Source organism: Rhinoraja longicauda, chromosome 2, assembly GCF_053455715.1.
Source record: "Rhinoraja longicauda isolate Sanriku21f chromosome 2, sRhiLon1.1, whole genome shotgun sequence".
Taxonomy (NCBI): Eukaryota; Metazoa; Chordata; class Chondrichthyes; order Rajiformes; family Arhynchobatidae; genus Rhinoraja; species Rhinoraja longicauda.
This window is the reverse complement of record NC_135954.1, coordinates 36,611,994-36,629,781: the sequence shown is the minus strand read 5'-3', so window position 1 is coordinate 36,629,781 and position 17,788 is coordinate 36,611,994. Positions and strand designations below refer to the sequence as shown.

The 17,788-nt window shown below is 40.0% G+C and overlaps 1 protein-coding gene across 1 annotated transcript in view; it reads right to left on the bottom strand.

Annotated features, from left to right (window-relative positions):
* Positions 1–4,085: 4,085 nt before the first annotated feature.
* LOC144603705 (pituitary tumor-transforming gene 1 protein-interacting protein-like) overlaps positions 4,086–17,788 on the bottom strand; it is a 50,626-nt gene continuing 36,923 nt past the window's right edge. The window contains exon 7 of the mRNA XM_078417355.1: positions 4,086–9,564. Coding sequence (XP_078273481.1) covers positions 9,515–9,564 — 50 coding nt within the window. The 3' untranslated portion in view covers positions 4,086–9,514. The remainder of the gene's footprint in view (positions 9,565–17,788) is intronic.

The window sequence follows — 17,788 nt, the reverse complement described above, 5'->3', positions numbered from 1 at the left end:
GATTGTTTATCCTAAACTACAAGTCCAATAACAAACAGACAAAAAACACAAACCCGATGTGAATAGCTGCTAGTAAATGTAGGATGTTGTTGCTGAAAACAAATACATGATATATTTGTATGGGTATGCATATGAAACATTTTCCATCTACCTTCAATGCTGAAACAATCTTTAATTCTGAGATAGATGTCATGTGGCCCTGGGATTTGTCCACCCTTATGATTGGTTCATACAAGTCCATTGTAAAGGATTGCAACGTTTTATAGTGTAAGCAATAAGTGATTAGGAGTAGACACCTACATGTTTTATATTTGAAAGACATCACAATTGTTGCATATTTACAACTTTTCAATATTGTTCACATATTTTCCTAGCTTTTCTCTTTCATTTCTGCATTCTTCACGCATGCCTTTGTCATCTCGACATCTGACAGTTTAGCATCTTCATTGCTGACCCAGAAAACACAGCACAGATTTTCAACATCCATAGGATCTTTTGGACCCAACTGCCCAATCCGGTTCTATTTTAATTTGGATCAGCTAAGAATTTGTGGTTTCAATGATGGTGAACTATTTCAGTAATTACTACTGCAAAACAAACAGTAACTTTGAGTCACATTCTACATGGTGAGAATCTGTAATCCAGGAGGTGTTACCTGCTTTCCCACAAGGTATCTTAGTAAATGACTGATTCCTGATGTGTGAGCATTTCAAAATTACATGGTTTTAGGATGCATTTTGTCTTAAACATTTCTATGACATTCCACCCATTAATAGAATCTCGTGTCCATGTACCAATTTTAATATTAGTCTTTGCAATATGTTCAAGTAACTAAACATTAGAGCATTTTGCTTCCTGGTTTGCTGTGAGAATTCTTCAATATGATTGGGTGATCCACCTGCGGATGACATGAGAGTTGCTAGTGCCCGAGATCAAATTAAAGTTGATGCCCTGATGAAATTAACTCAGGCGTAAAGGAAATCCATGCCAGAGCGACCACCAGTTCTTTGTAGGTGGCTCTCCTCAAGGCCAGCTGCAAGTTCCTTCAAATTTTTAACGACCACAAAATTCAGGCCGCAATCTGAACATCCTGCCTCCAGTCAACCAAAGTGTTGAATCTAAAATAACTTTGCTCAACCTGAAATTATTCAGCATCCTCCATGTAAGTTCCTGAATCGTCTGGACTTGTGGGAATTTTTTACCATTCCCAGCACTTGTAACAAAAACTCCACTTGCCTTAGCTCCTTACCTTGGAATTCTTTTGCCTTTAAAATCCTTCTAAACGACCAGTACCTTAAGAAAGCATTTGATCATTTCTAACTTCTCTTCATGGTCCATCGTCCACTAGCTTACTTTTCCCATTATTTTTCTCTCCACCCACCCTTCCAAACTTTAATCAGATGTTATGTACTAAAAAAGCTACTCAAAGCTGCTCTTTTAATGAAAGGACGCACTTTAACATAGTTCGTAATTTACTTTTTTGTGTTTAATCTCTACTTACATCTCTTTATAATATCTCGTGCAAATGCAAGGTTGGAAGGAAATGTGCGAAACACAGGGAACTGCAGTTTGATAACAGCAAGGAAGTTGACACTGATGATATGCGTTTTCAAGCTTTTGTATCTTCTACCTGACAGTAGAGGGCAGAAGAGGGATGATCAGGGTGTGGGTGGCCCCTGATTATGTCAGCTAGTTTACCGAGCAAATGTGGTATAGCTGGCATTGATTCTGGTGGAGGTGGGTGGCAGGCTGGTTTGCAGAATGAACTGGTCTGTGTCCACAACTCTCTACAATTTATTTCAGTTATAAACCAATACATTAGGTGTCCTCCAACCTTCTGATGTCTTGTTTCTAGATAATGAAGATCCAAAAATCTCTTAAGGCCCAGCATTCTCCTCCCATAGTATTCTGAGATAGATCTCGTGTGACCCTGGGATTTGTCCACCCTTATGAGTCCCAAGATAGCTAACAACTCAATCTTCTTAATATTGACATGCTTCAGACGATCAACATATCCTTCCCAGAATTCCATACAGAAGTATTATTCATTTAAACCATAATAATTAGGAGCAGTTAGGACATTTAGCCCATTGAGTCTACTCCACCATTTGATCATGACTGATCTATTTGTCCCTCTCAACCCCATACTTCTGCCTTCTCCCCGTAAACGTTGATGTCTTTACATCAGGCAGTGAAGAAAGCCAATGGAATGTTGGCCTTCATAACAAGAGGAGTTGAGTATAGGAGCAAAGAGGTCCTTCTGCAGTTGTACAGGGCCCTAGTGAGACCGCATCTGGAGTACTGTATGCAGTTTTGGTCTCCAAACTTGAGGAAGGATATTCTTGCTATTGAGGGCGTGCAGCGTAGGTTTACTAGGTTAATTCCCGGAATGGCGGGACTGTCGTATGTTGAAAGACTAGGCTTGTATACACTTGAATTTAAAAAGATGAGAGGGGATCTTATCGAAACATATAAGATTATTAAGGGGTTGGACAAGTTAGAGGCAGGAAACATGTACCCAATGTTGGGGCAGTCCAGAACCAGGGGCCACAGTTTAAGAATAAGCGGTAGGCCATTTAGAACGGAAATGAGGAAAAACAGTCAGAGAGTTGTGAATCTGTGGAATTCTCTGCCTCTTGAATGCATTCAAGAGAAGAGCTAGATAGAGCTCTTAAGGATAGCGGAGTCAGGGGGTATGGGGAGAAGGCAGGAACGGGGTACTGATTGAGAATAATCAGCCATGATCACATTAAATGGCAGTGCTGACTCGAAGGGCCGAATGGCCTCCTCCTGCACCTATTGTCTATTGTCTCATCAAGAATCTATCAATCTCCGATTTAAAAATATCGAATGTCTTGGTTCTCACAGTCATCTGTGGCAATTAATTCCAGATTCACCACCCTCTGGCTAAAGAAATACGTTCTCATCTCCATTCTGAAGGTACATCCTTTTATTCTGAAGCTGTGCTCTCTGGTTCTAGACTCTCTCATTACTGTAAACATGCTTTCCACGTCTACTCAATCTAGGCCTTTCATTATTTGGTAGGTTTCAATGACATCTCCCCACATCCTTCTAAACTCCAGCGAATACAGGCCCAGAGCCATCAAATGCTCCACAATGGTTAACCCAATCACCCCCGGGATCATTCATCCTCGGATCTTACCTACATTACCTGACTACACACAGATTCTGCCTTTAGTTCCTCAGGGCACCTACTCTTTCCACAGAGCTACCCTCTTGCTTCCAATATATATATAACTTCGAATTTTTCATTAACTTATCTCCCAAGAATATTATTTGGCTTATTTTTGAACTCTGAAGTTCAATGTACTCTCCTACACACTCAATATTTTTCAAAGGACTTACTTGATTGCAGTTGCCAATACCAAAACTGGGGCCCAAGCCAGGACACATAGATTGGAGATCCTTGGGTTAAGAAGTATATTAATGAGAGTCACAAATCATTTTCCCAACTACAAACCTCATCTTCAGGTCATAGTGAAATAGAGCATGGAAACAGGACCTTTGGCCCAACTTGCCCACACCGACCAACATGCCCCATCTAAACTAGTCCCACCTTCCTTCTTTTGGCCCATATCCCTCTCATCCTACCCTAAATTATCTGAATGTTTCTTGAACATTGCAATAGTACCTGCCTCAAGATAGGTCTTGGGACCTTTTTCTGCTATCCAGTCACAGGCTGAAGCCACCTCAAATTAGTCATCTGGCACACAGTCCTTTTATTTCACTTTCGTAATCAAGGACATGCAGCAAGGGACAACTGAATGACTTAGTCCAGTACATCAAATGAAACCACTGCTCAACATGAACAAGCTCCCTGTTTGCCCAGCATGCCGGAAAGTAAAGACATACGCTACATATACGAGGAAACAAGATTCATTATGCAGACTATTCAATTTCTCATTTCATTCCTTTTCTCCAGAGATGCTGCTTGACCCGCTGAGTTACTCCAGCGTTTTGGGTCTATCTTCTCAATTCATTTGGCATTTATAAACATTATGAATAAATAGTTTCTTCATTTCTATAACAGTTTTATTTATAAAAAGATTACAATTTTTTTTCCAGAAAAGATTTAAAAATCTGAATTGTTTACATGCAAATATTTTGTCTACCATCAGAACTTTCAAAATAACATGGATGCGATAAAGGCAAACCATTTAAAAATCTTAAAGTAAACTCCAATATTCACGATGTAAGGTGTGTCATGGAAATAACAAATTTCATTTTTAACCACACCATTTCTTATATGTGGTTAATTATTGGAGAGCAACTTGAAATTAACATTTTATTTTGCAGCCATGTAAATTTACAATCTTCATTATGACTAGAAAAACTCCAATATGATTTAGAAACGTTTAATCTACTGCTTCTAAATGCATCTTTAATATCAAAATTAATACATTGAAGGACTAGGCTTTGTGCAATATACAAAGTACATTCAATAGTTCTGAAATCAGTGTGATTGTGATATCATCAACAATTCCTACAAATATGGGTATAATTAAACTTTCAGTTTTGATAGGTTGTATTAAAGGGCAAAGAATACTTTTGTATTGAAACAGACCGTTTAGTCTAATGCAGCATTCTTATGAAACCCTGCATATTTTACACTTCAAGTGCAAAACCTAAAATACAATGTGGATTTTAATTCTCTCCTCTCCTGTACAAGGTGAATTAAGACAAATAGCTTCAAAGGCACTCAATGCAATTGTCATATTGCTGAAAATATATAATGAATCTATTGTGTAGGGTCTCAAGCCGAAATGTCACCCATTCCTTCTCTCCAGAGATGCTGCCCGTCCCGCTGAGTTACTCCAGCATTTTGTGTCTACCTTAATTAATCTGTTGGTTTTGTTACAAAATTACAATCATCCACATCTGATGTTTGTAAATTAGAAGAAGTATATTTACCTTCAAAAGGACAATTTGGTGTGGTTTTAACTGTCAGTCTATCAGCATCTCAGGGCTTTTGTGGTATCAATATCATGTTCAAGATCTACAATATAAACATTACATCTTTTATGAAATCTAATTGGAACTAGATCTTAATGGAGAAATAAATAGCATGCATTTTGGATGATAATGAATGAACTGTATGTATGGGCAGAAGCCTCACTTACAGAGCAGGACACCGATCACCTTTAGTCAGTCACAACAAACTAAACTCTGCATAAAGTAAACAAAAGCTTTGGTGAGGCAATTAATGAAAGTCTAGTTAGTGTAACCTGCCCTTTACAGATTATTGTTTTATAAATCGTGGTTGGCAACTTGGAACACCAAAATTAACTGTACAGTGCAAGGAATGAAAATTTGCTATTGGCAGTCAGTGAGGCCAAGGTAAGGGAGGCACTCGACAGTTTTAAAATTACAAGGTTGCCAGCCTGGACGGCTTTGGTTCAGATGAGGTAAAGAAAACAGTGATCGAGATTTCAGTGCAATTTTATTTTTCTTGGATTAAATGTGTACCTGACGACTGTTAAATTGCAGGTCATCAACAATTGAAGGCCTCTTCCATTTTACTCGGGATTTTTAACCAAGATCTCAGCCACACAACTAATGAAGGCTGTGACCCTGAACAGTCTCCACTTGGGTTTTATCATGACTACTCCTGAATGCAAGCAAAACATTGTCATTTTAAATAGCTAATTAGGGCCAAAAGGAATCGCAAAAAATCATAGTGTTGTCTTTGTACATTTTATAAAAGCTTTCAACTTCATGGAACAAAAGCTAATAGTAAAAGCTTCGGGTCATCTGGAGGTCAATAAACATTTTACTGACCTCATTATACAGTTATATTTGAACTTGACGCCAACAATCAGAGGTAATAAAGCTAAAACTGAGCCAATTCCTTTTAAAAAGGGACCAAGGGAGACTTACTTTCACCTATTTCATTTCATGAACTCATGGACTTTTAATTATGTTACATAGATAGGGAAGGATGTTATTATTTTCAAGATCATAAGACATAGGAGCGGAATTAAGTCATTCAGCCCATCGAGCATTCTTTGCCATTGGATCATGGCTGATCTATTTTTTCCTCAACCTCATTCTCCTGCCTTCGCCCCGGAATCTTTGGTGCCCTTACTAATCAAGAACCTATCAATCTCTCATTTAAAAATACCCAAATGTCTGTGGCAATGAATTCCACAGATTCACCACAATCTGGCTAAACAAATTTCTCCTCATCTGCATTCTAAAGATACGTCCTTTTATTCTGAGGCTGTGTCCTCTGGTTCTACATTCTTCCATTACTGAAAACATCCTTTCCATGTCCACTCGATCTAGGCCTTTCATTATTTGGTATGTTTCAATGAAATTTCCTCCCTTCATCCTTCCAAACTCCAACAATTACAGGCCCAGAGCCATTAAATGCTCCTCATATATTAACCCAAATCATCCCAGGGATTATTCTTTTAAATCTCCTCTGGACTCTGTCCAACACCAGCACATCTTCCTCAGATATGCAGCCCAAAACGGATCACAATATTCCAAAAGTGGCCTCACCAGCACCTTATAAAACCTCAGCATACTTGCTTTTATATTCTAATAATCACCTTGAAATGACTGTTTGCATTGCAATTATGTCTTATCCAAGAAGCTCTCATTCTCATGCGTAGTCCTGAGGTCATCTAGCTGCAGCTCCATTTCCCCAACTTGCCCTCTAAGGAGTTGCACCTACACTGGTGTAGTTAGACACCAGCAATTTCCCTGACTTACGTTATCCTGCAGGAGGAGCATTGTACCAGTTTAACTGCCATCACCACAGCAACCGAACCAAGCAAGCGAGCGGAAAAAAAATCATGACTCATTCAAGAACAGACTGTACCGTATCCTCCCATCTGCCTCTGTGATAGCCTCCTTGCCGAAGACTCCTGAGAGAAAGACTCACACTTGCTTTCAACACAGCACTTTCCCCACACAGCCTCTCTCCTAACACGCCCACTCCACTGCACCTTGCCTTATTTTCATTAACTGCCTAATTAGTCAATTTGGATGATCCAACCAAACCACTAGTTACCTTTAAATTGTCCTGCCTCCCAAGTTGGCTGACTTCTGCTGGCTTCACTAATCCGCCATTCACCTTTAAAATTCTTCTGCACTTTTCCGAGACTGAAAATCTTTCCCAGACTTCCTTACCACAATTTGCCTTCCTTATCACCAACTCATTCTGTAAATTAACCTTTCAAGAATCTTGCATCAGCACTCCCAAGTCCCTTTGCATCTCCGATTTCTGAACCCTTTCCTCATTTACAAAGTAGCCTACATCTTTATTCCTTCTACCAAAGTGTACTTTGTACGCTGTATTCCATCTGCCACTTCTCTGCCCACTATCCCAACTGCTCCAAGTCCTTCTGCAGATTACCCGGTTCTTCACTCTACCTGCCCTACACCTATCTTCATATCATCTGCAAACTTGGCCCCAAAGCCAGATCATTCCATGATTCCATCAGATGATTCCATAATCCAGATTATTAACATGTAACGTGAACAGTAGTGGACCCAACATCGACCCCTACAGAACACCACCAGTCACCAGCAGCCAACCAGAAAAGGCCTCCTTTATTCCCACTCTTTGTCTTCTGCCAACCAACTAATCTTCTGTCCACACTAGCACTCTCCCTCAAATATCATGAGCTTTTATCTTGTTTAACAACCTCACGTGTGGTACCTTATCAAATGTCTTTGAAAATCCAAATAACAACATCCACTGACTCCTTTGTCTATCCTAATGGTGATATAGGTTGGAGTACTCTAGCTTTTTGCTGATGGTGTAACCCATGTGAATGATTCTCTCAAGGGTATATCTAAAAATGTTAAGAACACCAAGATATTTTGTCTTATAACCAGATCAGAAATTAATCATAAGAAAACAGTAGGTTTTTATATGGTGTTCAAAAGTAAGATATTACTGCTAATGCTGATAAGAATTGGAAAATTAACAATATTGAACACAGATATAATTTAATGTCAAAGTTTAGGGTTTTTTTACAGCGTGGAAACAGGCCCTTCAGCCCACCAAGTCCACGCCGATCACCCATACACTACTTCTATGTTATCCCACTTTTGCATCTTGCACACTGGGGCAATTTACAGCAGCCAATCAACCTACAAACCTGTACGTGTTTGGAATGTGGGACGAAACCAGAGCACCCGGAAAAAAACCTATGCGGTCACGGGGAGAAGGTATAAGCTCTGCACAGACAGCAACTGGGATCAGGATCAAATCCCGATCTCTGACGCTGTGAAGCAGCAGCTCTACGGCTGTGTCTCTGTGCCACCCTAAGTAGTCCCCAAAGCCTAGGTACATATTTCAGATTTTTAAAGATTTTGTCATTCCTCACTTATTAGTAGCCATTATTAAACATGAGAATCTGAAATGCTTTTAAAGAAGTGCAGTGAACAATGACGCTTTGAATGTCAAAGTTACTGAGGTTGACTTGCAAGATTAATGATTGGAAGGATAGGGAATTTGAAATCGAAGCAGGAGTATAGCCCTCGGGGATCTGGTGAAGTTATTTTTAAAATGACGCTGATTCAAATAAATGGATAAGCGGTCATATCTCATTTAGACAATCTAATTTAGAAAATCATCATATTGATTTTTCTTTTCCCATTAAAAGAAATCTTGATCTGACTAGACTGAAAATAAATAGGTTCTACAGACACTGCTTGATGGCCAAAGAAACCTTGGGCCACATTTGCAGGAGATGTGTACATGTCAAAATCTTTATGTCTGCCTTGTTAAGTGTGGTAGTGGCATAGCTGGTAGAGTTGCTGCCGCACACCACCAGAGACCCGGATTTAATCCTTGGGGGCTGTCTGTCTGGAGTTTGTATGTTCTCCCTGTGACCGTGAGTTTCCTTGGGTTGGATTTCCTCCTGGTGCTCTGGTATCCTCCCACATTCCAAAGAAGTGCAGGTCTATACGTGAATTGGCCTCTGCAAATTGCCCCTTGGAGGGAATAGACACAAAAGTAGGATAACATAGAACCACTGTGAATGGGTGATTGATAGTTGGCGTACATGCAATGGCTTGAAGGGCCTGTTCCCATGCTGTATCTTTCAATCAATCAAAACCCTAAGATCAGCAGACATAATAATTGTTTTATTTTATATTTATGCTTGCAGTTTTCTATTTTAACTTTTATAATGTTTTAATATAACTATTATAATGTCTCCATTGATGCAATAAAATCTAGATTTTAGAATTATCTTTTCATTAACAGTTCAAATTATGTACCTATTGTCACAAATAATCTATTGTACGAACCCTGTATCCTTTCCTGTGGTGGGTAGCTCCCATCGTTTTATTTGGCTTCATTATTCAATTCTAACCTAACATCTGCTAGTAGGAGTCATTGTGATATAAGAGATAGCAAAGTAGTTGCGAAATCCACATATGGGATATGAAAAGATAGTTTGAATTCATTATTGAAACATGGCCACTAAAATCCATTTTGTCACTCTTCACAGTCCAGTCAAAGTTCGAACCTCTATTCATTCTCAAGTCTGTGATAGGAGGATTCAGAATTCTGAGTAAGACCTGAAATGAAAAAACAAAAAAAATCTTATGCATACGATACAGAAATTCAAAATAAAACCAAAAAATGAACTTTTATATTGCCTTTTACAGTTACTATGTCCCTAAATTTGTGTTTAACTAGAGAGTTTGATGATTTACTTGATGAGTAACTGTAAAATGTCAGAGTGATTAAACATGCAAAATTAAATGCAGCGTGGAAAGAGATGTGGAAAGAGTGCTGATGTGGTTTCTTATTGGAAGGGCATGCAAAACAACATTTTTCTTTCTCTTTCCACTCTGCATTTAATTTTGCATGCTTATTCACTCTGACATTTTAATCTGAAGTTCTTCTGAGAAAAGTGATCAATCCTTTGGTTTTGAATTTTTAGAAAGAATCTGAAGATCAGAACCTCAACCTCAACACAAAGCTCTCTTGTACACTTCTGAGACATGGAAAACTTATGGAAGGCAACTCAAAATATCAGAAATATTCCACCAATGCTGTCACCATATCCATTAGTAGGATAAAAGAACCAACATCAGCTTTCTCTTCCAGACAATTCTATTCCAAGCTCCATCATGGCAAGAGATCATCAGATAGACAGAGGAAAAGGTTCAAGGAGGTTCTCCAAGGCACCTTGAGAAAGTATATTATCCCCAATGACAAGGGAAAACTTGCCACACAACGGTTCAAAAGGGGAGAATGGAGATTCATAAACTGGAATTACACGCAAACACAGACAAATCAAAATAAACTGTCCACTATTACCTTCTGCAATACAGTAAACTAAGGAAAATATGCAAATATTGATAAAAGTCTGACTATCAAAGCGAGGTACAGATCCTTATTGATCTAGGTGAAGGAGAACAGATTGCACACCAATTGTGCATATTCACTCTGGCAGGAAGTTACAGATACATGGTGTTATGTATTACGGAACACATCCCTACTCGGGCATGTCAGTTCCATTTTCCTGCATTTGGTCCATATCCCAAAATCTTTCCTACCCATGTATCTGTCCAAATGTTATTTTATTAAACAATGCAATTGTACCTATCTTTACCACTTCCTCTGGCAACTTGCCCCATATACCCACCACTCTTTGTGTAAACAACTGCCCCTCAGATCCCCTAACTTTTCCCCTCCAACCTTAAACCTATGTCCTTTAATTTTAGACTTCCTACCATGGGAAGAATATGGTGACCATCTACCCTATCAATGCCCCACATTGTGTTATAAACCTCCCTAAGATCATCCCTCAGTCTCCTTTGCTCCAGGGAATAGAGTACCAGCCTATCCAAAGATAGACACAAAATGCTAGAGTAACTCAGCAGGACAGGCAACATTTTTGGATAGAAGGAATGGGTGACGTTTCAGGTCAAGACCCTTCTACAGATTCATCCAGGGAAAGGGAAACGAGAGATATAGACAGTGACGTAGAGAGATATAAAACAAATGAATGAAAGATATGCAAAAAAGTTACGATGATAAAGGAAACTGGCCATTGTTAGCTGTTTGCTAAGTGAGAATGGGAACCTGGTGCCACTTGGGTGGGGGAGGGATGGAGAGAGAGGGAGTGCAAGGGTTACTTGAAGTTAGAGAAATCAATATTCATATCACTGGGTTGGAAGTTGCCCAAGAAAAATATGAGATGCTGTTCCTCCAATTTAGCCTCACTCTGACAATAGAGGAGACCTAGGACAGAAAGGACAGTGAGGGAAAGGGAAGGGAAATTAAAGTGTTTGGCAACCAGGAGATCAGGTAGGTCCAGGGAGACTGAGCGAAGGTGTTCAGCGAAACGATCTCCCAGTCTCTGTTTGGACTCGCTGATATGTAAGAGTCCACATCTTGAATAATGGATATAGTAGATGAGGTTGGAGGAAGTGCAAGTGAACCTCAGCCTAACCTGAAAGGACAGCCTATCCAACCACTCCTTAGAATTCAAACCCTCCTATTGAGACAACATCTTTGTGAATTTTTGTACACCCTCTCTAGCTTAATCACATCCTTGCAGTGCACACAATTGCAATTCAGATAACATTGAATAAAATGCTTAGTTGTGATGGCATCCTAGCTGTGATGATGAAGATTTGTGCCATCCAAACAATAATATCTCTAGTCATAGTGCCAGTACTCCCAGACTGTCACAATTCTGTGATGCTGACAGCAACTTTGGAATCTCCACATGTGTATGCAAAATGCTGAAGTTACTGTCACCAATTCATTGCAGATCTGTAAATTCTGCTCTGAGTGTGAACCATAGAATTCAATAAGGTAATAATCTTGCACTAATTCCCCACGTGCTTTGGAAAATTAATCCTATGAAAATTTTACACCATCTCCAAGGAAATGCAAGGAGCAATCTTTGTCTGCAAACACAATTATTATAATGGATGAGAACAGCAAACGTTCAAAAAAGCTTATTAATTTAACATGATTTCGGAAAATATTCCCATGGCTAAATTAAAACAAAACAAGGATTTTGGTATTTAAATAATTAAATAATAACTTCTTAGCTTGACTTATTACTATGTGCTCAAGGTTTAAAAGTTTAGACATAAGCAATTCAAATCAACTCTGGAAGTGCCAAATGCCTTTTTTCTATCTTTGTGGGTGGTGTTACTGATTTACAGCACACAAAACAGACATTGAACTGCTTGCAGTGGAAACATTTTCCAATGTTTTGTCCAAATTTCTGCTCGGAAGATGACTGAATTGTGCAGCCTAACCATCAAGGGTCTCTGTTGAGTTTTGTTAGCATGCCACTGACCATAAAATCTAGTCCATTTTAATTTAACTTTAGTATTTCAATGATCAATTATTAAAACATTTTGGAAATTTATCAAAAGTTTTCAGCAACAGTACAGTAACGCAGCAACTAAGACTAAATTAGATAAATTAAAATGTCAGCAAGGGATAGAAGTTCGACACACTGATACTGATTAAAACCAGATGTGTAACAGAACACTAGTTTACAAAAAAAGGACGCTGGGCCTACACACGCAATGTCGCTCACTACGTTTCAATTCCTCTTTCCAGTTAAATCTGATCCTAGGTTTGGAATTTATGCTTAAAACTGCAGAACAATGCCAGGAGACCAGATTTTTCCAAATCATGGAATGATACAATATACAAGAAGCCCATTCATCCAACATATTTATTGTCTTTTCATTCACATAATCCTTCTGCAAATTTCACAAAGCCTTGAAATTTCTACATTTCAAATAAATGTCCAAATCTCTGCTGACCCGCTTCTTTGGGGTAATTCGTTCCAGACTGGAACAAGTTGATACACAAAACAGTTTCTCCTTCCTAACTATGAAAGTTTTGTTAATCACCTTTAATCTGCATCTCCAAGCAATCGACCTTAAAGCCAGCAGAAATAGTTACTCCAAATTTATTCTGAATGAAAATCCCCCCCATTAATTCCCTCCAAAGCCCTGTCTGTTCAAAGCACAAGCCAGTTTTTCCAATTTTACCACATTACAGAAGCCCCACATCCTTACACCTTTCTGGTGAGTAGCCCCTTAATGCTTGCCAAGATATTGCGGCAATGTCCTGAGCTGTGTACAAACATCCAATGGTCTCATAAATGATTTGTAAATAGTTCACTACAACTTCCTTCTTTTTGTATCTTTGAATTTCTTTTGGTACTTTTATTTAATAAAGTAAATACTGGCTGAGGTTTTGTGATAATACTGGAAGGTTGGCAGCATTTGCTGTTAATGCTGTACAGAACGGAGTGTAACTGGGATTCTCTCCCATGTCATCAATTCAACACAGTTTTGCAGGCTATATTCCAATCATGAACTTCAGATGGAGTTCAAAATCGAGACTTGGACTAATCACCCACTACTCAGACGTAATTCACAAAAGATTCTGTGCCAAGTCTGAAAAGGTGCAAGATGTTCTCCTACTTATTTTGACAGAATTAAAGAGCTGCAAGGCAGTAAAGTAGCTTATTAATTTTAAAAGTTTTTCAAGTCTTACATTAAAAATCCTTAATTTGGATTTTTGCTCTTTGAATCCAGTGCCTTGCTGGGTCATTGCAGATTCCAGTTGAGAATTAATTGCAGATTTCAGGTGCACAGTGAGGCAGACATTCACGTACACCTCCTCCAACCCATTCTAATGCATTTGGTGCTTGCATCGTGGCCTTCTTTTGTCAGCAAGACCAGACATTGACCAGGCAACTGTTCTACTGACCTCTCAGTAATGGCCATCTTGAGCTTTAGTTTGCATGTTATTTCAATTCTCTTTCCCATTCCCAGACCAACCCATCTGTCCTCGGCCTTCTCTTCCAACAGGGTGAGACAAAAGGCAAACTAAAAAAAACACCTCATATTCTGCTTGGGTAGCTTAGTGCTATGAACAAATAATTTTTAAATTTCAGGTAAACCACACCATTGGGCTCCTTTCCAATACCCACAAGTTCACCTTTTCTTGATTAGTATGGGTGTCAGGGGTTATGGGGAGAAGGCAGGAGAATGGGGTTAGGAGCGAGAGATAGATCAGACATGATTGAATGGCGGAGTAGACTTGATGGGCTGAATGGCCTAATTCTGCTCCTATCACTTATGACCTTTTGTTATCCCTCTTCCAGTCCCGTTACCAAGATTCATTACCATCCACCATCTAGTTCTAACTACCCATCATCCTTTCGTTACCTCGTTCCACCCATTACCTACCAGCATCTGTCTCTAAACTTCCCTCTGCCCTACTCCACCTGGCTCATTTGCCTATTTTCTTTCCCTCATCTGAATCCACCCATCACCTACCAGTCTCTGCTTTAACACTTGCTCCTCCCATCTCTGGCTCTATGCGTCCATCAACTTACCCCCACTAGGTCCACTGTTCACCTCCCAGCCACTGTCTCATCCTCCCTTCTCATTTATATACACTGACTTTATTTCGTCCATAGTCCTGATGTAGGCTCTCGACCCAAAACCCTTTGCCTCCACAGATACTCTTGACACACTGAGTTCATCCAGTAGTTTGTTTTATGACCCAAAAAAATGTATCTGCAGTCTATTGTGTCTGGATGTTATCTATAGAGGGTTAGAGCTCTTAGCACTAACAGAATCAAGGGATATGGGGAGAAAGTAGGAACAGGGTACTGATTCTGGACGATCAGCCATGATCATATTGAATGGCAGTAGTAGCTCGAAGGGCCGAAGGGCCGAATGGCCTACTCCTGCACCTATTTTCTATGTTTCCTATGAATCAATGACTTGGGGTTCAGCAAGTATGGCCGATTTCCTACCCTGACCAATATTAGTGAATCATATTTGCCCTTCAATTCAATCTAGTAACGTTAAAGATACTGTTACTGACATTGGTTCGTTATTTGAGATGCAGTGAGTTATTTGAATTTAAATTTGGCAAGCTGTTGGAATTCAATCTCAAGTTGGAGAATCCCTCCCTTCAGACCTTCCCGAGGCACAAGGCTAGAAATTTCAGCATCCGTGGGTCAAATACATTGTGTATTTATCCATCATTTCTACTGAATTGAAAGTGACAAAATTACATACAATAGGAAATATTGTGCAAATCAATTCTATAGCATGATGGAAAACAAGTGGTTCGACCAATGCTGGTTAGGTTAAACTACTGATGTGAAAGAGCAGACAAGATCTGAAAGATTCAAAATTAGAAAGCCAAAAGGTTATTGGCCAAATTGTGCTATTTATTCTTCAGCCTGCAATTTCATGAAGAATGGAGGCCAATTCTCTGGATGCTTTCAAGAGAGAGCTAGATAGAGCTCTTAAAGATAGCGGAGTCAGGGGAGAAGGCAGGAACGGGGTACTGATTGTGAATGATCAGCCATGATCACATTGAATGGCTGTGCTGGCTCGAAGGGCCGAATGGCCTACTCCTGCACCTATTGTTTATTGTCTATTCAATAACCGGCTGATAGCATTGCACAAGTTATCCTGCTCCTGATTCCACCAACAACATGTTGGAATGTCAAGAATCACATGTTAATCAGCGTCAGAGCATCAGACCTCCTATTCTGCTGCTGGACCCACTGCAAGAAACGATCACTTTACATCTGGTCTCGTAGCTGGCAACCCCGCTCATCTGAATGGAGTCACAAATCCAGATGAAAAGGAAATGGAATCTTAGAGATATAATGGCCATTTGGCCCAATGATTCTGAGCAGATCATCAGGCACCCATTTTGACATTAAATCTACCCCCACCTATATCTCCATCATCTCCCCATCACTTCTAACCCAGGATTTTATTGTTCATCTACACACTACGGGATATTACTGTGACAAATTCAACAGACCAACCTACAGATTTTTAAGATATCGGGTAGCGGATCACCGGGTGGCGCCAGCAATGGCTGCCTCGCCAACTGTCTGTCTGTCCGTTCCTTCCTCCTCTGTTGTTTTATAGCATGTGTGAAATGTATGTTTTAGTGTTCTTTAGCTTGTTTTATGTTGGGGGGGGGGGGGGGGGAGGGGGGGGGCGGAAATGGAGATGCAATGTTTTTTCCGTATCGTATCTCCATCCACACTGCGGCCTAACATCGAGGAGTTGGCGGCCTCTGCTGGAGACCGACTTCGGGAGCTCTAACCAGGGAGCCTGCGGGACTTAACATCATGGAGTTCGCGATCCCTTTGCCAGGGATCGACCTCTAAGCTCCAACCGCGGGAGCCTGTGGACATCGTGGAGCTCGCAGTCTCTGATTAGAGACCAAACGGGAGCTCCAATCACAGGCTGGAGGTCTGAGACCAGTGAATTCTGCAGGGATATGTGCTGAAACCTGAGTTGTTTGCGACCATATATTATTTGCAGATGCACCATGATTGCTGAGGTGGCGGACCATGAGGAAAGTTGTCAACACATACAGCTGGATGTTCATCAGCAACAGAAATGGGTGGAGAAATGGCAGATGGAGTTTAATCCGAACAATTGTGAGGTGTTGCACTTAAGGAGGTTGAAAGTAAGGGGAAAATATTCAGGTAATGGCAAGACCCTAAACAGCATTAATGTACAGAGGAATCTTGAGATCAAGTCCATGACTCCCTGAAAATGGCAACACGAGGAGATAGAGTGTGAAAGAAGGTGAATGGCCTTCATTAATTGGGGTATGGACTATAAGGGACAGGAAGTCATGATGCACCTTTTAGGACTTTGGTTAAGCCACATTAGAAGTATTGCATACAGTTCTGGTTGCCCCATTTCAGGAAGGAGTGGAGGCTTTGGAGAGGGTGCAGAAGAAGTTTACCAGGATGCTGTCTAGATTAGAGAGTAACAGCTATAAAGAGAAGGTAGAAACATCTGGATTAATTTCTCTAGAGCGCTGGAGGTTGCGGGATGACCTGACAGAAATATATAAAATTATTAAAGACATAGATAGGATAGATAGTCAGAATCCTTTCCCCAGGGTGGAAATGCCATAGACCTGAAGTCATTGCTTTAAGGTTAGAGGGCCAAAGTTTAAAGGAGGTATGCAGGATAGGTTTTTTTTAACATACAGAGGATGATGAGTGCCAGGAACGCGCTGCCAAGGGAGGTGGTTGAGGCAGATATGATAGTGAGGGTTAAGAGGCTTTTGGTAGGCACATTGATATGCACAGAATGGAAAGGTGTGAACCATGTGAAGACAAATTAATTTTTGGCATTAAAGAACTTTGACACCATAAGCTATCTTGCAGGGCAGCCCTACATTAACCACTGCCTGAGACATGGTCGTTATTTATAGACCACTCCACTTTGTAGGATGTTTTGCCATCAAAGTCCAGAACTCAATTTCACTTGCAGGGGTCCAAAAGTTTATTAATGGGGCATGGGCTGGGTCAAACAGCAAGCAGCCTTATGACTATAAAAAGTTGTGAAGTGCATAACTTCACATTTTCTAACAATATACTTCTTATACTATATTGCCCATTCACTTAACTATTCCACATCCCTGTTCATCCTTCTCGCAGCACATTCTTCTTATGTTATTCTTTTTTTACTCATTAATACAAGCTGTAAATAGCCATATTCTGAGCACTGATCTCAGAATAGTGAAAGGCCTGGATAGAGTGGATGTGGAGAGGATGTTTCCACTAGTGGAAGAGTCTAGGATCAGAGGTCATAGCCTCAGAATTAAAAGACCTTCCTTTAGGAAGCAGATGAGGAGGAACTTCTTTAGTCAGAGGGTGGTGAATCTGTGAAATTCATTGTCACAGAAGGCTGTGCAGGCCAAATCAATGGATATTTTTAAGGCACAAATAGAAAGATTCTT